Source organism: Mustelus asterias, chromosome 22 (assembly GCF_964213995.1).
Source record: "Mustelus asterias chromosome 22, sMusAst1.hap1.1, whole genome shotgun sequence".
Taxonomy (NCBI): Eukaryota; Metazoa; Chordata; class Chondrichthyes; order Carcharhiniformes; family Triakidae; genus Mustelus; species Mustelus asterias.
The window spans coordinates 53,776,165-53,799,339 of record NC_135822.1 but is presented as its reverse complement, the minus strand read 5'-3'; the positions used below and the strand labels follow the sequence as shown (position 1 = coordinate 53,799,339).

Here is a 23,175-nt window from a genome sequence, read left to right as displayed (position 1 = left end):
CATCTTTGGACACTAAGGAGCAATTTAGCATGGCTAATCCATCTAACCTACACATCTTTGGACACTAAGGGGCAATTTAGCATGGCCAATCCACCTAACCTGCACATCTTTGGAGTGTGGGAGGAAATTGGAGCACCCGGAGGAAACCCACGCAGACACAGGGAGAACGTGCAGACTCCACACAGACAGTGACCCAAGCCGGGAATCGAACCCGGGTTCCTGGCACCGTGAGGCAGCAGTGCTAACCACTGTGCCACCGTGCTGCCCTTAAATCGGGCCTTTAATGTAATGAAACATCCTGAGGTTCTTCGTAGGAGCATTGTGAAACAAAATATGAACACCAGCCACACAAAGAGATATTAGGCTTCGTGCTGAGAAGGTTGATTTTAAGGAGTGACTTAAAGCGGGAAAGCGAGGTAGCGAGGGAGGGAATTCCAGAGCTTGTGTCCAATTCACGGTCGCCAACAATGGAGTGATTAAAATTGGAGGAGGTCAGATATCCCGGAGGGTTAGAGGGCTGGAGGAGATGTCTGAGATAGGGCGGGATTTGAAATCGTGGTAGCATACTCTTAGATCAAGATGTTCTTGTCAGTGCAGGTCAGTGAACAGAAAGAGAGTGTGGCGATAGGGGAACAGGACCAGGCTGCGCATTAAGACGCAGGTTTTTGGATAGGTTCACGTTTACCAAGAATGATGAAAGACTAGGCCGCATTTGGAATATTGCGTGCAGTTCTGGTCACCACACTACCAGATGGACGTGGACACTTTGGAGAGAGTGCAAAGCAAGTTCACCAGGATGTTGCCTGACCTCATAGAATCATAGAATCCCTACAGTGCAGATGGAGGCCATTCGGTTCATCGAGTCTGTACTGTTCACAATCCCACCCAGGCCCGAATCCTGTAACTCCATATCTTTACCCCACTAATTCCCCTGACACTAAGGGACAATTTAGCATGGCCACTCAACCTAGCCCACACATCTTTGGGACTGTGGGAGGAAACCGGAGCACCCGGAGGAAACCCACGCAGACACGAGGAGAATAGGGTGCCTCAGGGGCGTTGGCTATGAAGAGAGGTTGAATAAACTAGGATGGTTTTTACTGGAAAACTCGTCCAGGGTATCGGGTATAAAAGTTGGCAAGTTATGTTCCAGCTGTATAAAACTTTAGTTTGGCCGCATTTGGAATTTTGCGCTCAGTTCTGGACGCCACACTTACCAGAAGGACGTGGAAGCTTTGGAGAGGGTGTAAAGAAGGTTCACCAGGATGTTGTCTGGTCTCAGGAGTGTCGGCTATGAGGAGAGGTTGAATAAACTGGGATTGTTTTCACTGGAAAGACAGAGGCTGAGGGGAGACCTGATAGAGGGTCTACAAAATGATGAGAGGCACAGACAGGGTGGAGAGTCAGAGGCTTTTCCCCCAGGGTGGAAGTGTCAATTACAAGAGGGCTCAGGTTCAAGGTGAGAGGGGGAAAGTTTAAGGGAGATGTGCGGGGGAGGTTTTTCACGCAGAGAGTGGTGGGTGCCTGGAACGCGCTGCCAGAGGAGGTGGTGGAAGGAGGCACATTAGCAACATTTAAGAGGCATCTGGATGGGTACAGGAATAGGGAGGGAATAGAGGGATACGGACCGAGTGAGGGCAGGTTTTTTTTTAGTTTAGTTAGGGCATCATGATCGGCACAGGCTTGGAGGGCCGAAGGGCCTGTTCCTGTGCTTTACTGTTCTTTGTTCTTTGTTTAATCCAGATCAGAAGGCCGTTTCCATGGGTTGATGAATGAAGAACAAGAGCAATAAATAATAAATGCAATTGTATAGGGCGTTGGTGAGGCCACACCTGGAGTATTGTGTGCAGTTTTGGTGTCCTTATCTGAGGAAGGATGTCCTTGCTATAGAGGGAGTGCAGTGAAGATTTGCCCAGAGAGTGGGTGAGGTGTGGATCTCAGACTTTTGTATCTTTTTCCCGACGGAAGAAGGTGGAAGAGAGAATGTCCGGTGTGCGAGGGGTCCTTGATTATGCTGACTGCTTTTCTGAGACAGTGGGAAGGGTAATGTCTGTTTGGGAAGGAAATTTGTCATCCTTAACTGGTCCACAGGTGATTTCAAGAAGAAATTAGATTTCGCTCTTGGGGCTAAAGGGATCGAGGGATATGGGGGGAAGGGGGGGATCAGGATATTGAATTCGATGATGAGCCATGATCAAAATGAATGGCGGAGCAGGCTCGAAGGGCCGAATGGCCTCCTCCTGCTTCTAGTTTCTATGTTTCTGTGTAAGAGGACCCTGAGTCACCAGTGGATTGATAAAAGGAGGAACGTTTAGGGAATTTCTTCCAAAAGAACACAGAATATTTCACTGTAAGGGGACCATTAAGGCAGAGAGTGCAACGCCATGCAAACAAATGTTGAATAAATATTCAAAAGTGAAGAGCATAGAACGACAATGTGAAAGACCAGGGGAATGGAATAAGGTTAGTGAAATAACTGCTCAGAGGTGTTGTCCCTTCATCAGATCCCCTTTATTTATAGACTTATCTTTACCCCAAAGAGCGCTTCAGGTACACAGAATATCAGTCGCCCTGACACTCCTCAATATATAGTTTGATTTGATTTATTATTGTCACATGTACTGGGATACAGTGAAAAGTATTGTTTCTTGCGCGCTATACAGACAAAGCATACCATTCATAGAGTACATAGGCGAGAAGTAAGGGATTTGATTTGATTTATTATTGTCACATGTATTGGGATACAGTGAAAAGTATTGTTTGATTTATTATTGTCACATGTATTGGGATACAGTGAAAAGTATTGTTTCTTGTGTGCTATACAGACAAAGCATACTGTTCATAGAGAAGGAAACGAGAGAGTGCAGAATGTAGTGTTACAGTCATAGCTAGGGTGTAGAGAAAGATCAACTCAATGCAAGGTAGGTCCATTTAAAAGTCTGATAGCAGCAGGGCAGAAGCTGTTCTTGAGTCGGTTGGTACGTGACCTCAGACTTTTGTATCTTTTTCCTGACGGAAGAAGGTGGAAGAGAGAATGTCCGGGGTGCGTGGCGTCCTTGATTATGCTGGCTGCTTTTCCCGAGGGAGTGGGAAGTGTAGACAGAGTCAATGGATGGGATATATTTATCAAGGAGTGACTCTCAAATTGGGAAGGCAATCATTACCTCAATCAGGGATCTCATACTCCAAGAGTCCCATCTCACTGGCTTCATTGAAGTCATTACAATTAGGGAATTCTAAGTGAAGATCAGACAATTAGTATTTAAATGCAGTAATTCCAAAGGTTTCGTCCTATCATAACATCCTTTCCAAGTTTTAAATTTTAAAGTTGAAGTTTAAAGTTTATTTTTTAGTGTCACAAGTAGGCTTACATTAACACTGCAATGAAGTTACTGTGAAAATCCCCTAGTTGCCACACTCCTGTTCGGGTTACACTGAGGGAGAATTTAGCACCTAACCAGCACGTCTTTCGGACTGTGGGAGGAGACTGGAGCATCCGGAGGAAACCCACGCAGACACGGAGAGAATGTGCAGACTCCACACAGACAGTGACCCGAATCGAACCCGGGTCCCTTTTATATAGTTGTAGACGTTCTGGATATTATGCCCTGTTTTTGCTCTGCAGTGGGGGGATTTGTTTTGCTCCTGTAGTTGTTACAGTTATAGATATTCTGGAGCCTGACACGGCCACGTTGAAGAAGACATTTTATAATTAGAGAAGGGTTGCAGTTTCTCACTCGAAAAATCGACCATCTTAACTGGGTCACGTGACGGTGCAACCAACTCATGAAATAATGACATCCTGCCTCCTCCTGTCTGTGACTGTGTGCTGGAATATCTTCACTCAGCATTTAAACATCGACAAATCATAGGATCACCACAGTGCAGAAGGAGGCCATTCGGCCCATTGAGTTTGCACCGACTCTCCGACAGAGCAACTTACCCAGGCCCTATCCTCGTGACCCGCGTATTTACCCACTAATCCCACTGACCAACACATCTTGGGACACTGAGGGGCAAATTACAAAGAACAAATTAAAATTACAGCACAGGAACAGGCCCTTCGGCCCCCCAAGCCTGCACCGACCATGCTGCCCGACTGAACTAAAACCCCCTACCCTTCTGGGGACCGTATCCCTCTATTCCCATCCTATTCATGTATTTGTCCAGATGCCCCTTTAAACTCACTATCGTATCTGCTTCCACTACCTCCCCCGGCAACGAGTTCCAGGCACCCACCACCCTCTGTGTAAAAAACTTGCCTCGTACATCCCCTTTAAACCTTGCCCCTCGCACCTTAAACCTGTGCCTCCTAGTAATTGACTCTTCCACCCTGGGAAAAAGCTTCTGACTATCCACTCTGTCCATGCCCCTCATAATCTTGTAGACTTCTATCAGGTCGCCCCTCAACCTCCATCGTTCCAGTGAGAACAAACCAAGTTTCTCCAATCCCACCTCATAGCTAATGCCCTCCATACCAGGCAACATCCTGGTAAATCTTTTCTGTACCCTCTCCAGAGCCTCCACATCCTTCTGGTAGTGTGGCGACCAGAATTGAACAGTATATTCCAATGCGGCCTAACTAAGGTTCTATAAACCTTGGCAAAACCTTACCAAGGCCAAACCACCTAACCTGAATTATAGAATTCCTACAGTGCAGAAAGAGGCCATTCAGCCCATTGCGTCTACACCAACTCGCCAACTGAGGATCTTACCCGAGTCCTGTCCCTATTACCCTATATATTTAGCATGGCTAATCCACCTAACCTACACATCTTTGGACACCATGGGGCAATTTAGCATGGCCAATCCACCGTAACGTCTTTCGGACTGTGGGAGGAAACTGGAGCACCCGGAGGAAACCCACGCAGACACGGGCGCCGGAATTCTACTGCCCTGCCCTCCACGGAATCGGAGTGGGTGAGGGGCGGCGAACAGAGATGTAGGCCGACCTCGGGCGGGAATTTCCAGTCTTGTTCGAGTGATAAAATCCTGCCTGGGGAGAATATGCAAAATGAATTTCAGGTCACGGTGCCACAAGTCGGCAGGTTATTTGTGACTCTGTCAGTACAGCGAGCTGTCACATCCTGGAACTCAGGAAATGCTCTTCAGTTGTCCATCATTCTCTGTAAATGAACAGAGGGTTTATTTCACATGTCTCTTTATTTTGAACAAACTTGAAAAGATGTCAACATGTCTTGGCTGTGGTGAAGACACTCAGATCACCATGAGCCTCCTTGACGCTAGAAAACCAGTCACATGTTGGATATTGAGTAAAATGCAAGGGGAAATTAAATAGGTCAACGTCTTCCTGGAGGCGTTTTCTTCAGATCAAACGGAGATATATATATAAAAAAAGAGTTCACTGGCTTCAGTAGGGAATCATATTATTCCCGGTTAGGAAGAATTTGAAGCTTGATTATATACTAAATAGGGCGGCACGGTGGCACAGTGGTTAGCACTGCTGCCTCACAGCGCCAGGGACCCGGGTTCAATTCCAGTCTTGGGTGACTGTCTGTTTGGAGTTTGCATTTTCTCCCCGTGTTTGCGTGGGTTTCTTCCGGGTGCTCTGGTTTCCTCTCACAGTCCAAAGATGTGTAAGTTAGGTGGATTGGCTGTGCTAAATTGCCCAACTGTGTTCAAAGATGCATGGGTTGGGTGGATTGGCCATGCTAAATTGCCCCTTAGTGTCCAAAGATGTGCAGGTTAGGTGGATTGGCCATGGTAAATTGCCCCTTAGTGTCCAAAGATGTGTAGGTTAGGTGGATTGGCCATGGTAAATTGCCCCTTAGTGTCCAAAGATGTGTAGGTTAGGTGGATTGGCCATGGTAAATTGCCCCTTAGTGTCCAAAGATGTGCAGCTTAGGTGGATTGGCCATGCTAAATTGCCCCTTGGTGTCCAAAGATGTGTAGGTTAGGTGGATTGGCCATGGTAAATTGCCCCTTAGTGTCCAAAGATGTGTGGGTTAGGTGGATTGGCCATGGTAAATTGCCCCTTAGTGTCCAAAGATGTGCAGCTTAGGTGGATTGGCCATGCTAAATTGCCCCTTAGTGTCCAAAGATGTGTAGGTTAGGTGGATTGGCCATGCTAACCTGCCCCTTAGTGTCCAAAGATGTGTAGGTTAGGTGGATTGGCCATGCTAACTTGCCCCTTAGTGTCCAAAGATGTGTAGGTTAGGTGGATTGGCCATGCTAAATTGCCCCTTAGTGTCCAAAGATGTGTAGGTTAGGTGGATTGGCCAAGCTAAATTGCCCCTAGTTGTCCAAAGACATGCAGGTTAGGTAGATTGGTCGTACTAAATTGCCCCATAGTGTTCAAAGATATGTGAGTTAAGTGGATTGGCCGTGCTAAATTGCTCCTTAGTGTCCAAAGAAGTGCGGGTTAGGTGGATTAGCTGTGCTAAATTGCCCCTTAGTGTCCAAAGATGTACAGGTGGGTGGATTAGCCATGCAAAATTCACCCTTATTGTTGAAAGATGTGCGGTTTAGGTGGCTTGGCCATGCTAAATTGCCCCTTAGTGTCCAAAGATGTGCAGGTTAGGGACAATATCTATGGCAATATGCACAGGGTTATGGGGATGGGGTGGGAGAGCGGTTAGATGTATTCTGGAGTGTTGGTGCAGATGGGCTGAATGGCCTCCTTGTTATGGTTCTCAGAGAGTTTTCATTCGGTGACCCGTTGCCAATCTGTCGAGTTGTCTCAACATCTTAAAATCTAAATTCTGGGTGTTTTTGCAAAAAGTTGAATTTGTCGATATGTTTTGCGTAGACAATGATTGGACCTTTCCTCTGATTATTTTTTGACAGATTGTCAGGGTGACGAGCTCACCAATGCCTGTGGGAATCCAGCGATATTCTCCGACGCCCGGCCACTTCCGGCTCAGTGATCCTTTGACGTTCGGAGATGGATTATTTTGACTTCCTGGGAAGCAAGGATGAGGAAGCCTCCACGGGAGACCTGGACAGTGCAGAAGGAGAGGGCAGCGCGGAAGACGGCAATGGGGGCCTCGCGCAAGAGCTGACCCCTGTTAGCATTGACGTCTCTGGGTTGTTAGAATTGGTGGAGGATGATGCAAAGGATGGCGATCCCTTCTTGGAAACAGACGCTTTGCCGAACTCATCCAATCCCCGTGTTGACCAGATGGAGCCAGGGGTCCTCAGGTGGGCGGGGGATCCCATTGGAGAACGGGACGACCGCAACTTTACTGCGGAGGAGAGTCCGGCCGGTTCGGAAGACGCAAGCGCCTTTTTTCGGAGTCAGACCCCGATTGGAACGGGCGCCGGCGAACTCCCAAACAGCCCGGAGGACACGGAGAACAAACTTGGAACGTCCACTTGCTCGGGTAGCTCCAGTTCATTGGAAAGTGATGGCTACACCCCCTGGGCACAGGCTGTGCTCGTCACCAAGGATACCAAGGAAGCAGGAACTTGCGCCAGCGAAAGGACAGAGGTGCCGCTTCGCAATTCAGACTGGGTTTCAGCCGAGAGTCCGAGCACGTCGGAACCCTTGACGCCATCTTGCGGGGAGGAAACTGATGAGGAGCTCTTGAAGGACAAGTCAGCGGATTTGGCCCAGCTCTCCGACACCGCCGTCAGCCCCGACGAGGTAATCATGGACCCCTCGGACGTGGCCTTCTTGCAGAACGACGTGTGGCACCAGAACCAGTTATTTGTCCCCATACCCGCTGCACCGGTGCCCGCGACTGAGCACGAGGGCTCGGGGGGCGAGGAGGACCCGGAAGTGGTGGCGGAACCCATGGACTGCCACCCACCCAACGGGGAACGGGGGGACCATGGCAACGGAGAAGCTGCGACGGAAATCCTCTGCGAGCCAAGTACACAGGGCGCTGCATCGACGCTGCCCTCGTATATCGCTTCAGTGCACAAGGAGCTGGTGGTGTGGGACAACGAAGCGACAGAGACAGAGGTAACGGGTTCCTTTGCAATATGGGGGTAGAGACTTGCCACCTCTGAGTGGCATTGATTCAACACGGTAGTTGCAAATCTTCGATTCCCCTCTGTCTCTCTCTGGGGGATGTGGGTACCTCAGATTCTGGGTGTAAGGGAAGCGTGTAGAGCTTTCCAGCTCCCCCAAGTCAGATACGGAAATGGTACTTAGCTTGCTGCTTTGGTAGCATTACGGTGATGGCAATGGGGTTTTGGAAAGTTTACGGTGATGGGGGTCTGGTAACATTAATGGTATGTTGGCTTCATTGCGAGAGGTTTTGAGTACAGGAGCAGGGATGTGTTGTAATTATGCAGGGCCTTGGTGAGGCCACACCTAGAATATTATGTGCAGTTCTGGTCTCCTTTTCTGAGGAAGGATGTTCTTGCTCTCGAGGGAGGGCAGCGAAGGTTTACCAGGCTGATTCCGGGGATGGAGGGACTGATGTGTGAGGAGAGATTGACCAGGTTAGGATTGTTTTCACTGGAGTTCAGACGAATGAGGGGGGGATCTCAGAGAGATTTATAAAATTCTAACAGGACTAGACAGGGTAGATGCAGGGAGGATGTTCCCGATGGTGGGGGAGTCCAGAACCAGGGGTCACAGTCTGAGGATTCGGGGTAGACCATTTAGGACGGAGATGAGGAGACATTTCTTCACCCAAAGAGTGGTGAGCCTGTGGAATTCATTACCACAGGAAGTAGTTGATGCCAAAACATTGAATGTATTCGAGAGGCGGCTGGATATAGCACTTGGGGTGAATGGGATCAAAGGTTATGGGGAGAAAACAGGATTAGGCTATTGAGTTGGATGATCAGCCATGATCGTGATGAATGGGGGAGCAGGCTCGAAGGGCCGAATGGCCGCCTCCTGCTCCTATCTTCTATGTTTCTATGTTACCTGCCACTGACCAGTCTATGCCTTACTGGCCAATGGATGGTTTTTCAATAACCAAGAGTATGAGCGGATGTTCAAAATTTGCTGATTATAATTCAAAAAATGGGTAAACCTTTTTTTAACAAAGCGATTTGATTTTTTAAAAGTCATTCGTGGGACATGGGTGTTGCTGGCTGGGCCCAGCCTTTATTGCCCATCCCTAGTTGCCCTTGAGAAGGTGGTGGTGAGCCGCCATCTTGAATCGCTGCAGTCCACGTGCTGTGGGTTGACCCACAATGCCGTTAGGGAGGGAATTCCAGGATTTTGACCCAGTGACAGTGAACCAACGGCCGATATATTTCCAAGTCAGGATGGTGAGTGGCTCGGAGGGGAACTTGCAGGTGGTGGTGTTCCCCATGTATCTGCTGCCCTTGTCCTTCTAGATGGTAGAGGTGGTGGGTTTGGAAGGTGCTGTCTAAGGGTGAGTTGCTGCAGTGCATCTTGTAGATGGTACACACTGCTGCTACTGAGCGTCGGTGGTGGAGGGAGTGGATGTTTGTGGATGGGTGCCAATCAAGTGGGGCTGCTTTGTCCTGGATGGTGTCGAGCTTCTTGAGTGTTGTTGGAGCCGCACCCATCCAGGCAAGTGGGGAGTATTCCATCACACTCCTGACTGGTGCCTTGTAGATGGTGGACAGGCTTCAGGGGAGTCAGGAGGTGAGTTACTCTCCGCAGTATTCCCAGCCTCTGACTATTCGTGTAGCCAGTGTTAATGTGTTGAGCCCAGTTGGGTATCTGGTTAATGGTAACCCCAAGGATGTTGTGAGTGGGGGATTCAGTGATGATTACACCATTGTCTGTCACAGAAATCATAGAAATCATATAGTGCAGAAGGAGGCCATGCGGCCCACGAGTCTGCACCGACCACAATCCCATCCAGGCCCTATCGCCATAACCCCATGCATTTACTCTAGCTAGTCCCCCTGATACAAAGGGGCAACTTAGCATGGCCAATCCACTTAACCTGCAGATCTTTGGACACTAAATGGCAAGTTAGTGTGGCCAATCCACCTAACCTACACATCTTTGGACACTAAGGGGCAATTTAGTATGGTCAATCCACCTAAACTATATATCCTTGGACACTAAGGGGCAATTTAGCATGGCCAATCCACCTAAACTATGTATCCTTGGACACAAAGGGGCAATTTACCATGGCCAATCCACCTAACTAGCACATCTTTGGACACTAAGGGGCAATTTAGTATGGCCAATCCCCCTAACCTATATATCCTTGGACACTAAGGGACAATTTAGCATGGCCAATCCACCTAACCTACACCTTTTTGGACACTAAGGGGCAATTTAGCATGGCCAATCCACCTAACCTATACATCTTTGGACACGAAGGGACAATTTAGCATGGCCAATCCACCTAACCTGCACATCTTTCGGACTGTGGGAGGAAACCGGAGCACCCGGAGGAAACTCACGCAGGCATGGGGAGAATGTGCAGACTCCGCACAGACTGTGATCCGAGGCCGGAATTGAAACCGGGTCCCTGGCACTGTGAGGCAGCAGCGCTAACCACTACCATGCCGTCTATGAATGTCAAAGGGCGGTGGTTAGAGTGTGTCTTATTGCCTGGCATTTAAGGTGTACATTATAGAGTGTATATTTTTCTGGAGGCACGCTGACTCGCGTTAGCTGATTTCACCAATTTTCATGAATCTGCAGCGATTTCTGTTTGGCTCATTTCTAACCCCTTCCCTGACTATCCGAACCTTTTCTTCCTGACAATTTTAGCTGAGAGTTGCTGCTGTTACATTGTGAGTCAGTCAGAAGTCGAATGAAGGAACAGAGTCACAGGAAGTGAAGTGCGATTCAACATTAAGATAGTGAGTGGATTTGCAGCAAAGCAAAACCACATTACCGTGCGCAGTTCTGGCCTGCACCTCATAGGAAGGATGTGGAGGTGACAGCAAGAACTCGCAGACGCACACTCCTACCTGGTATGGGGTGAGACAGATACAAAGAAAGACTCAACAATCGGGGCTGTTTACCATTCAAAAAGTAATTTGAATTAGAATTAGAGAATCCCCACACTGCAGGAAGAGGCCATTTGGCCCATCGGGTCTGCACCGCCTCTCCGACAGAGCATCCCACCCAGGTCCTATCCACGTAATTTCATATTTTTACCCCGCTGATCTCCCCAATCTGCATCTCTTGGGAAACTAAGGGGCAATTTAGCATAAGCCAATCCACCCATGATTTGGCCATGCTAAATTTTCCCTTGGTATCCAAAGATGTCTAGCTTAAGTGCATTAGCCATGCTAAATTGCCCCTTAGTGTCCAACGATGTGCACGTTAGGTAGATTGGCCATGCTAAATTACCCCTTAGTGTTCAAAGATACGAAGGTTAGGTGGATTGGCCATGCTAAATTGCCCCTTAGGGTCCAAAGGTGTGTAGGTTAGGTGGACTGGCCATGCTAAATTGCCCCTTAGTGTCCAAAGATGTGTAGGTTAGGTGGATTGGCCATGGTAAATTGCCTCTTAGTGTCCAAAGATGTGCAGGTTAGGTGGATTGGCCATGGTAAATTGCCTCTTAGTGTCCAAAGATGTGTAGGTTAGGTGGATTGGCCATGCTAAATTGCCCCTTAGTGTCCAAAGATGCGAAGGTTAGGCGGATTGGCTGTGGTAAATTGCCTCTTAGTGTCCAAAGATGTGTAGGTTAGGTGGATTGGCCATGCTAAATTGCTCCTTAGTGACCCAAGATGTGTATGTTTGGGGGATTAGCAGGGTAGCTGCGTGGCATTACAGAGATAATGCAGGGGGTGAGGGCCTGGGTAAGAGAGAGAATCGGCGCAGACTCAATGGGCTGAATGGCCTCCTTCTGAACTGCAGGGATTGTATGACTCCTGTAAACCTATCTCTTTAACCATATGCCTTTAGTCATTTGTCTTGTAGCCAATGTTTCTTTAACAGTGATCCTGTGAGGCCTCTTGGGATTATTTACCTTTGTTTCAGGTGCTGTATTAATGCGAACTGTCCCTGCAGGGCATGGTTTAATGAAAATAGCGATGTTTTTTCTGACCTGTGATTATCTCGCACAGTTTGGATTAAGGTTTGCAAAGTGACAGTTGAGAAAACAAAGCACCTTTTGTGTGGGGCCTACAGTCAGTCAGCCACACGAGAATAGCCACAGTATTAAATCGTAAAGATTCCCGTAGCAACGGCTGCCACAGTGAGAGGCACGAGTGAGTGGGTCAGAGTTTGTGATCCTGAATACAGTTGGTGCCATTGTCAGAGATTTAGCAGAGCTTTGAACAAGATTGCAGTTAATCTGGTTTCGCAAGCTACGGCAAACATGGACTCGGGAACAGGTTAATTCACAAACTTCCAGCTTTGACGACGCTTCGGGCTGGGGTTTTCACAGAATCGCAGAATCCCTACAGTGCACAGGCGACCATTCGGCCCATTGCACCTACTCTCTCTCGCCCTATCCCCATAAACCCACCCACTAGAGTGGCAAATGCCACAGTAGTTAGCACTGCTGCCTCACAGCACCAGGGACCCGGGTTCAGTTCCCGGCTTGGGTCACTGTGCAGAGTTCAGGGTGGCACAGTGGCTCAGTGGTTAGCGCTGCTGCCTCACAGCGCCAGGGATCCGGGTTCAGTTCCCGGCTTGGGTCACTGTGCAGAGTTCAGGGTGGCACAGTGGCTCAGTGCTTAGCGCTGCTGCCTCACAGCGCCAGGGACCCGGGTTCGGTTCCCGGCTTGGGTCACTGTCTGTGCAGAGTTCAGGGTGGCACAGTGGCACAGTGCTTAGCGCTGCTGCCTCACGGCGCCAGGGACCCGGGTTCAATTCCCGGCTTGGGTCACTTTCTATGCGGAGTCTGCACGTTCTCCCCGTGTCTGCGTGGGAGGGCAGGTTAGTAGGTTGGTGAAAAAGGCATACGGAACACTCGCCTTTATCAATCGGGGTGTAGATTACAGAAACACGGAAGTCATGTTGGAGTTGTTTGAACTTTGGTGAGGCCACAGCTGGAGCACTGTGTGCAGTTCTGGTCACCACATTATAGGAAGGATGTGATTGCACTGGAGGGGATGCAGAGGAGATTCACCAGGATGCTGCCTGGGACGGAGCATTTAAGTTATGAAGAGAGGTTGGGTAGGCTTGGGTTGTTTTCATTGGAGCAGAGAAGGCTGAGGGGCGACCTGATCGAGGTGTACAAGATTATGAGGGACATGGACAGGGTGGATAAGGAGCAGCTGTTCCCCTTAGTTGAAGGGTCAGTCACGAGGGGACATAGGATCAAGGTGAGGGGTGGGAAGTTCAGGGAGGATGTGAGGAAAAACTTTTTTACCCAGGCTGCCGCCGCCATGTGTCGGTGGTGGAGGGAGTGGATGTTCAAGATGGTGGATGGGCTGCTTTGTCCTGGATGGTGTATTCTGGCCCCCACTTCCTGGTCACCTGGGCTCACGCATAAGGGAGAAGGCTTGGTTGGCACTGTGGCTGGTACGGACCTGGTAAGGACCTGGGTTGTGACTCTAACTTGGCGCCATCCTTCAGTTGGAGCTCCAGTCTGCTTCTGATCTTGGGTATTGTTGGAGAACATAGAATGATAGAACCATACAGCGCAGAACAGGCCCTTCGGCCCATCGAGTCTGCACCGACACATGAGAAGCACCTGACCTCCCATGTAATCCCATCCACCAGCACTGGGCCCATTGCCCTGCATGTTGTGATGTGCCAAGTGCTCATCCAGGTACTTTTTAAAGGATGTGAGGCCTCCCGCCTCCACCACCCTCCCAGGCAGCGCATTCCAGACCCTCACCACCCTCTGGGTAGAAACATTTTTCCTCACATCCTCCCTAAACCTCCTTCCCCTCACCTAGAACCTATATCCCCTTGTGACTGAGCCTTCAACTGAGGGGAACAGCTGCTCCCTATCCACTGTGTCATAGAATAGAATCATAGAATCCCTACAGTGCAGAAGGAGGCCATTCAGCCCATCGAGCCTGCACCGACCACAATCCCACCCAGGCCCTATCCCCGCAACCTCCCATATTTACCCTGTTAATCCCCCCTGACACTAAGAGACAATTGGACTGTGGGAGGAAACCGGAGCACCTGGAGGAAACCCACGCAGTCATGGGGAGAACGTGCAGACTCCACACGGGCAATGACCTGAGGCCGGGAATCGATCCCGGGTCCCTGGCGCTGTTAGGCAGCAGTGCTAACCACTGTGCCAATGAGCTGCCCAAAATGTATGTACAACTCTTTCTGTCTGGCTATGAACCAGGGACCTTTTGCATGTTAGGCGTATGTGATAACCACTACACTGCAGAAACACTGCCCAAAAAGGTGGAAGAGAGAATGTCCGGGGTGCGTGGGGTCCTTAATTATGCTGGCTGCTTTTCCCGAGGCAGCGGGAAGTGTAGACAGAGTCAATGGATGGGAGGCTGGGTTTGCATGATGGACTGGGCTACAACCCTTTGTAGTTTCTTGCGGCCTTGGGCAGAGCAGGAGCCATACCAAGTTGTGATACATCCGGAAAGGACAGTGTTCCAGCACACTGGAATTTTGCCTTGTAGATGGTATGTGGTTTTGGGGCAGTCAGGAGGTGAGTTACTTGCTGCAGAATACCCAGCCTCTAACCTGCTCCTGTGACCACGGTATTTATCCAGCTGGGTCCAGTTCTGGTTAATGGGAACCCCCCAGGAAGTTAAATTGGAGATTCCGCGATGCTGTTCTGAATGTTAAGAGTGTGCATTTGCATTTAGTTTTTGATTTGCCTATTTGCTGAGTTATTTTTGAATTTATTTGTGTGTGATTTCAAATGTAATTATTCAGTTTTGAACCAAATCCCCGCCAACTCCCAATGGGTAGAACAACAGCGTCAGTCCCTAGAAGCTGTGTAAGGAATATGGGGTTCATTGCTGTGTACCAGACAAACCCCTCCCCCCACACCCACCCAGAATCACTAAATACCACAGTGCAGTTCGGCCCATCGAGTCTGCACCGATGCATAAGATGCCCTGACCTGTCCACCTAATCCCAGCACTGGGCCCGGAGCCCTGAATGTTATGATGTGCCAAGTGCTCATCCAGGTACTTTTTAAAGGATGTGAGGCATCCCGCCTCCACCCCCCTCCCAGGCAGTGCATTCCAGACCCTCACCATCCTCTGGGTAAAAAGGTTTTTCCTCACATCCCCCCTCAACCTCCATCCCCTCACCTTGAACCTATGTCCCCTCGTGATTGACCCTTCAACTAAGGGGAACAGCTGCTCCTTATCCACCCTGTCCATGTCCCTCATAATCTTGTACACCTCGATCAGGTCGCCCCTCAGTCTTCTCTGCTCCAATGAAAACAACCCAAGCCTCCCCAACCTCTCTTCATAACTTAAATGCTCCGTCCCAGGCAGCGTCCTGGTGAATCTCCTCTGCACCCCCTCCAGTGCAATCACATCCTTCCTATAATGTGGTGACCGGAACTGCACACAGTGCTCGAGCTGTGGCCTCACCAAAGTTCAAACAACTCCAACATCACCTCCCTGCTTTTGTAATCTATGCCCCGGTTGATAAAGGCGAGTGTGCCCCCAGCCAGGTGTGAGCCCCGGGGATGCCAGCCTGGGAAGAGGGTGGGCCCCTGGCATGGGCTGCTCTTGGGGGAGTGGGCACACACAGGTGCTGGTACAACCAATCAAGCGCAATGCATGTGCCATGTCCCGCAGCGAATGCCCACTGCTTGCATGGCACACGCAGAGCGCCTGACGTGGTTTGCAAGCCATCAATGTTCGCACTGGGCGGCACGGTGGCCCAATCCATCACGCAAACCCAGCCTCCCATCCATTGACTCTGTCTACACTTCCCGCTGCCTTGGGAAAAGCAGCCGGCATAATTAAGGACCCCACACACCCCGGACATTCTCTCTTCCACCTTTTTGGGCAGTGTTTCTGCAGTATAGTTGTTATCACATACGCCTAACATGCAAAAGGTCCCTGGTTCGTAACCAGACAGAAAGAGTTGTACATACATTTTGGGCAGCTCAGTAGCACAGTGGTTAGGTCTGCTGCCTCACAGCGCCAGGGACCTGGGTTCGATTCCCGGCTCGGGTCACTGTCTGTGTGGAGTTTGCACATTGTCCCCGTGTCTGTGTGGGTTTCCTCCGGGTGCTCCGGTTTCCTCCCACAGTCCGAAGATGTGCGGGTTAGGTGGATTGGCCATGCTAAACTGACACTTAGTGTCAGGGGGACTCGTTAGGGTAAATGTGTGGGGTTATGGGGATAGGGTCTGGGTGGGAATGTGGTCGGTGCAGACTCGATGGGCCGAATGGCCTCCCTCTGCACTGTAGGATCCAAAAAACGGGTAATCAGATTGCGGAGCACTCCTACGAGATCGCAAAGTATAATTTTACTCAGGAATTGTGGCCCTCGTCGCAAAAGCGATGGCGATGGCCTTGTGGTATTATCGCTATGAATCCAGAAACTCCAGAAATGTTCTGGGGGACCCGGGTTCGAATCCCGCCACGGCAGCTGGTGGAATTTGAATTCAAGAAAAAATATCTGGGATTAAGAATCTACTGATGACCCTGAAACCATTGTCGGAAAAACCCATCTGGTTCCCTTTAGGGAAGGAAATCTGCCGTCCTTATCCGGTCTGGCCTACATGTGACTCCAGAGCCACAGCAATGTGGTTGACTCTCAACTGCCCTCCAAGGGCAACTAGGGATGGGCAATAAATGCTGGGCCCAGCCAGCGACGCCCATGTTCCACGAATGAATAGTGAGAGTGAGTGTGTGAGAGTGAGTGTGTGAGAGTGAGTGTGTGAGAGTGAGTGTGTGAGAGTGAGTGTGTGAGAGTGAGTGTGTGAGAGTGAGTGTGTTAACAACTTGGTGGATAAATTGATGCAGAATTTCATATCAGCCCCTGGCAAAAGTGATCAGAAACATACTTCCCATTTAGCCAGTGGGTGTATTTGGCAATGTTGGCGTACTCGATTGGAGGAAGAATCTCTGTGATATGTCGCCACCCATCCCCGTATTACTCAATTACCACAAAGATCATCATCATGCTTAACTGCTGAGCGAATCCAGGGCCCCGTATGGTTACTCATTGCTGACTGCCTGTCAGAGATTGATGTGAAGAATCATCCTTTGCCTTGTGGGTGGCACGGTGGCACAGTGGTTCGCCCTGCTGCCTCGCAGCGTCAGGGGCCCGGGTTCGATTCCGACCTCGGATCACTGTCTGTGTGGAGTTTGCACGTTCTCCCCCCGTGTCTGCGTGAGTTTCCTCTGGGTGCTCCGGTTTCCTCCCACAGTCCAAAAATGTGCGGGTCCGGTGGATTGGTCATGCCAAATTGCCCCTTAGTCTCCAAAGATGTGCAGGTTAAATGAATTGCCCTTGCTAAATTCTTCCTTGGTGTCCCAAGATGTGTAGGTTAGGTGGATTGGCCATGCTAAATTGTCCCTCAGTGTCCCAAGATGTGTAGGTTAGATGGATTGGCCATGCTAAATTGCCCCTTAGTGTCCAACGATGTGCAGGTTAGGTGGATTGGCCATGCTAAATTGCCCCTTAGTGTCCAAAGATGTGCAGGTTAGATGGATTGGCTATGCTAAATTGCCCCTTAGTGTCCAACGATGTACAGGTTAGGTGGATTGGCCATGCTAAATTGCCCCTTAGTGTCCAACGATGTAAAGGTTAGGTGGATTGACCATGCTAAATTGCCCCTCAGTGTCCAAAGATGTGCAGGTGAGGTGGATTGGCCATGGTAAATTGCCCTTAGTGTCCAAAGATGTGCAGGTTCAGTGGATTAGCCATGCTAAATTGCCCCTTAGTGTCCAAAGATGTGCAGGTTAGGCGGATTGACCATGCTAAATTGCCCCTTAGTGTCCAAAGATGTGCGGGTTAGGTGGATTGGCCATGGTAAATTGCCCCTTAGTGTCCAAAGATGTGCAGGTTAGGCGGATTGACCATGCTAAATTGCCCCTTAGTGTCCAAAGATGTGCGGGTTAGGTGGATTGGCCATGGTAAATTGCCCCTTAGTGTCCAAAGATGTGCAGGTTAGGTGGATTGGCCATGCTAAATTGTCCCTTAGTGTCCAAAGATGTGCAGGTTAGGTGGATTGGCCATGGTAAATTGCCCCTTAGTGTCCAAAGATGTGCAGGTTAGGTGGATTGGCCATGGTAAATTGCCCCTTAGTGTCCAAAGATGTGCAGGTTAGGTGGATTGGCCATGGTAAATTGCCCCTTAGTGTCCAAAGATGTGCAGGTTAGGTGGATTGGCCATGGTAAATTGCCCCTTAGTGTCCAAAGATGTGCGGGTTAGGTGGATTGGCCATGCTAAATGCATGGGTGGGCTTGGGTCAAATGTTCTGTTGGAGCAGATGAAATGGACCGAATGGTCTCCTTCTGCACTGTAGGGATTCTGGGAGAATCGGCGGTGGCAATAAGGAAGCACTTTCTCACACAGACGGGGTAGCAGAAAGGAGATTCAGCAGCAACTTTCAAAAGGGCATTATGTAGATATGTGAACGGGGGAATGTGTGCAGGGCTCTGCAAGTGGAAAGAATGTGACCTCGAGTCCCAGGGGTCAAAAGCCACTATCGACAGAGACCGCATCGCTGGCCAATAAGAAAGTAGGTTAAGTCGCAGTGCCAACAGATGACAGCAAGGATCATTTTTAGGGTGGCAGCCGGAAGATATAGCGGAATCTGCCTTTTGTCTTGTGTCAAAATTTATTTGTGTCATAAATAGGTTTACATAAACACTGCAGTGAAGTTACTGTGAAAATCCCCAAGACTATTCCATACACTATTCCCTTCAATCACTACCTCTGGCAGGGAGTTCCACATTCTCCCCATTCTTGGGGTGAAGGACATTCTTCTGAATTCCCTCTTGGATTTCTTGGTGACTATCTTATACCAAGAGTTATGCTCTCCCTCAAGAGGAAACATCTTCTCTGTATCTACCTCATCAAAGGTGTTACGACACGGAGGTGATGTTTCCCTCCGTGTGATTTTTGGAACACCCCCCGCAAAGGGATATACCTCTCCTCATAATCTTAAACAAATTAAGGGAGTAGGAAGTTATTGATTTAGGTAAATTAAAGCAGGATCTGACACTCTATCTATCATGAACAGGTCTTTATTTTAAAACTGGTGCCAACCTTATTAAAATGATGAATACACTGAATGAACTCCCCAATAGAATGCTGTCCGAATAATACAAGACTCATGAATGAAACAAAGGCTTATTAAATCCCAGTCATTCTCAAAAGGATATATATACAACCAAGGTAGAAATCTGAAGGTCTTTGCTGTTCAGGTTTGACACATCTTCCGAGTTGATCTATTTTTCGACTGTAGATGGTAAGTTTTATGAAGACATATATTAAACTGCAGGATTCTACATGAGAGACTCACCTCTCCCTCCTTCCGACTAAAGAGGTGGCAAGATTACTGTTATTCCTCCTTGTCCGGGTTTAAATACCTCGAATTGCAAATAACAAAGAAAGAACAAAGAACAGTACAGCACAGGAAACAGGCCCTTCGGCCCTCCAAGCCTGTGCTGCTCATTGGTCCAACTAGACCATTACCTAGAGTTTTATTTAAAATTTATTGATTTATTAGTCACAAGCAGGCTTACATTAACACTGCAATGAAGTTACTGTGAAAATCCCCCAGTTGCCACACTCTGGCGCCTGTTCGGGTTACACTGAGGGAGAATTTAGCACCTAACCAGCACGTCTTTCGAACTGTGGGAGGAAACCAGAGCACCCGGAGGAAACCCACGCAGACACGGGGAGAACGTGCAAACTCCACACAGTGACTCAAGCAGGGAATCGAACCAGGGTCCCTGGTGCTGTGAGGTAGCAGTGCTAACCATCGTGCCACACTCTCACCGTATTCGTGCAATTTGAGTGGCTTGAAGCTGTCAGCAACACTCCAGTTTGAATTCAATTGGCTCTGTGCCTTGAGTGCTTACTATAAACTCATTGGTCCAATTCAAAAGCCTGTTTTGCTATGCTGGAACTCTGGCTGCTAGGCTTTTGACACAACATTGCAAAATTGACTTCTGTGGCCTGCTCTCTTCAATTTAAAAATCCAAGCACAAAAAAAACATGCTTTTTAAAGAGACAATGCGATATGATTTCTTTTGGGTTTCTTTGCATTTCTTTTCAATATTTACATTTGTCAAACACCACATTTTTAACCTTATGTATGCAACTTCACAACAAAAACATTTTAGAATTTTAAACTGCTCGATTATGTCCCCTGATCAGTTGCCTTTTCTCAAGAGTAAAGAGATCCGTTCTGTCAACCCTTTCCTGATAATGTAACCCCCCCCCCCACACATATTTCTGGGATCATCCTTGTAAACAATCTCCGCGGACCAGAAGCAGTAGTTTCAGTCGGAAAATGTGCGGAATGCTATCTGAATAATACAAGACACAAGGCTTATAAATTCCAGTCATTCTCGAAAGGATATATATACAACCAGGCATTTGTTAGAAGTCTGAAGGTATTTTCTGTTCAGGTTTGACACATCTTCCGAGTTGATTCATTTTTTGACTGTAGATGGTAAGCGTTATGAAGACATACATTAAACTGCAGGATTCTACATGAGAGACTCACCACTCCCTCCTTCTGACTAAAGAAGTGGCAAGATTACTCTAACCATTATTTCCCCTTGTCCGGGTTTAAATACCGAGAACTCCAGTGAAGTCACAAATAAAAATCTGTTCACAGATGACTGACGATCCTCTTCCCTTCCTGCAGCAGAATCCTGGTTTTCCCTTTGGATATCTGCAGTCTTCCAGTGAGCTGAAGTTGTCGAACAGCGAGGAATCCACCTCCAGTTTTTACAGTGCGTTAGCTCAAGGTAAGAAACTATCTTTCTCAGTCAGAAGTCTCACAATGTTGGGTTAAAGTCCAACTTTATTCGGAATCATGAGCTTTCGGAGCAGCTGCTCCTTCATCAGGTGAGTCTTGACAGATGAAGGAGCAGCGTTCCGAAAGCTCGTGATTCTAAATAAGTTTGTTGGACTTTAGTCTGGTGTTGTGAGACTTCTTACTGTTATTATACAGCTTTTAATTTAAACACCTTCTAAGCGTTCCATTTAATAACACAAACAAGGAGAGTAATTCAACAATTTATTTATTTAACACTTCTCATACCAACTCAAACATAAACTCATTAACTCTTTACTGAACTTTAACTCTAACTCAACATCAACTCAACCCTGTCTACATCAACAGGGATGAAGTGGAAATGGTCGAGAGCTTCATGTTTCTAGGTGTCCAGATCACCAACAATCTGTCCTGGTCCCCCCATGCCGACACTATAGTTAAGAAAGCCCACCAACGCCTCTACTTTCTCAGGAGGCTGAGGAAATTTGGCCTGTCCGCTGCGACTCTCACCAACCTTTACAGATGCACCATAGAAAGCATCCTTTCTGGTTGTATCACAGCTTGGTCTGGCTCCTGCTCTGCCCAAGACCACAATAAACTACAAAGGGTCGTGAATGTAGCCCAGTCCATCACACAAACCAGCCTCCCATCCATTGACTCTGTCTACACTTCCCGCTGTCTCGGGAAACGCAGCCAGCATAATTAAGGACCCCACACACCCCGGACATTCTCTCTTCCACCTCCTTCTGTCGGGAAAAAGATTCAAAAGTCTGAGATCACGTACCAACTGACTCAAGAACAGCTTCTTCCCTGCTGTCATCAGACTTTTGAATGGGCCAACCTTGCATTAAGTTGATCTTTCTCTACACCCTAACTATGACTGTAACACTACATTCTGCACTCTCTCCTTTCCTTCTCTATGAACGGTATGCTTTGTCTGTATAGTGCAAGAAACAATACTTTTCACTGTATACTAATACATGTGACAATAATAAATCAAATCAAATCAAATTTAAAAAATCAACTTTCAACTGAACTTTAACTCTTAACTGCATATTAACTTTAACTAAACATCAACTTTAACTATGTAATGAAAATAGATACTCTCAAGTTTAGGAAAACCTTGGCCAAGAGATATTCTCGATGCCGAATCTATCCTCTCCTTCTCTGAAGCATCCTTCAGGGCACAGGTCTTCTTGCAATGTTTGGTCTCTTCTGAGTTATCATTGGCAAACAAAGGCTGCACATGTCTTTTTATCCACAATTCTCCACTCGCTTCCGGAAGATTCTCCATCATCCAGCCAACTGTGTAACGAGAAACTAATCACATGGCTCGAATGTCAAATACTTGCGAACGATGCCATTACACAATTCAAAATGCATGCTCCGTACACATAACGGCCAGAGACGCAATGTCTGGGTCAATGTAAACAACTTCCCTGATTTGGGAAGCTTCAGATCACATCTCCCAGACTACAGCCTTACCCAGAGCAACTGTACGACCTGCATCTGGTTTTAATTATAAGTTGACCAAAAATAAATCCCAGCATGCTTGATGCTCAGCGAGAAAAGCCATTTTAAAGCCACTATGGCCATTATTGTTGTTTAATCACTGTTGTAGCCGTTCTTTCTCCGTCCATACTGTGCCCAACGCTGGCATCTCCACATCATATCTCTCTCAGGTTTTTATTTTTCAATCCGATCACTTTTCACGGCCCCCGTTACAACCAGCCGTCCGACCAGCCCCGCTTCCCTCTGCCTCTAATCATTTTCTCTGTCCTCTCCACATACAGAAGCCACTATTCAAGTTGCGGCCAACACAACCAGCCCCGGAGCAACTCTGGCCTCCGGCAGTCAGGATCCATTGGTGAGAGAAATTCTCAGGGACCGTGTTGGCGGTACTTGCCGAGACCTAGACGTCTCGGTTGAGATCCAGGAGCCCAGCCAGATGTGGGACTCGGAATACATAGGGCCTCTGAGCTGTGGTTCCCAGGACACTGATCGAATCCCTATGACAACCAGCACGGACACGTGGCGAGGGGATGTGACTACGCATTTGGCGGGGGAACAGGATTCCACCGGATGCATTCCAGCAAACAGGATTCTTGCCGACCATAGCCGGGACGATGATGACAACACCATAGGACAGGAGTTGGGTGAATCCTCTCAGGAAGAGGAAGAGGAGGGAGATGAAGGAATCACGGCAATGCCCGCTGAAAAGTAAGGAAACTTGCTGACTTGCTTGCTGGCCCCAATTGAAACGTCATTGGCCGTTCTGCGTGTTGCGAGCTTTGATGTTCAGCCTTTTTTATTGATTGATCTCAACTTTTGTTCCTTTTAAGTAGCCAGACCAAGTCGCAGAGTTCTCTTAAACAGCTGATAATTTCAAGCCACAGTGAGAACCCTGGAAAGTCACAGGTCACAGTCCGTAACGAGCCAGA

At 48.4% G+C, this 23,175-nt stretch overlaps 1 protein-coding gene across 2 annotated transcripts in view; it reads left to right on the top strand.

Moving 5' to 3' along the window:
* LOC144510035 (uncharacterized) overlaps window positions 1-23,175 on the top strand; it is a 78,797-nt gene that overhangs the window by 2,805 nt on the left and 52,817 nt on the right. The window contains exons 2-4 of one of the 2 annotated variants that reach the window (XM_078239240.1): window positions 6,808-7,927; window positions 20,603-20,705; window positions 22,528-22,954. In XM_078239240.1, the coding sequence (XP_078095366.1) occupies window positions 6,905-7,927; window positions 20,603-20,705; window positions 22,528-22,954 (1,553 nt within the window). In that variant the 5' untranslated portion in view covers window positions 6,808-6,904. The remainder of the gene's footprint in view (window positions 1-6,807; window positions 7,928-20,602; window positions 20,706-22,527; window positions 22,955-23,175) is intronic. The other variant, XM_078239241.1, reaches the window with a different exon arrangement.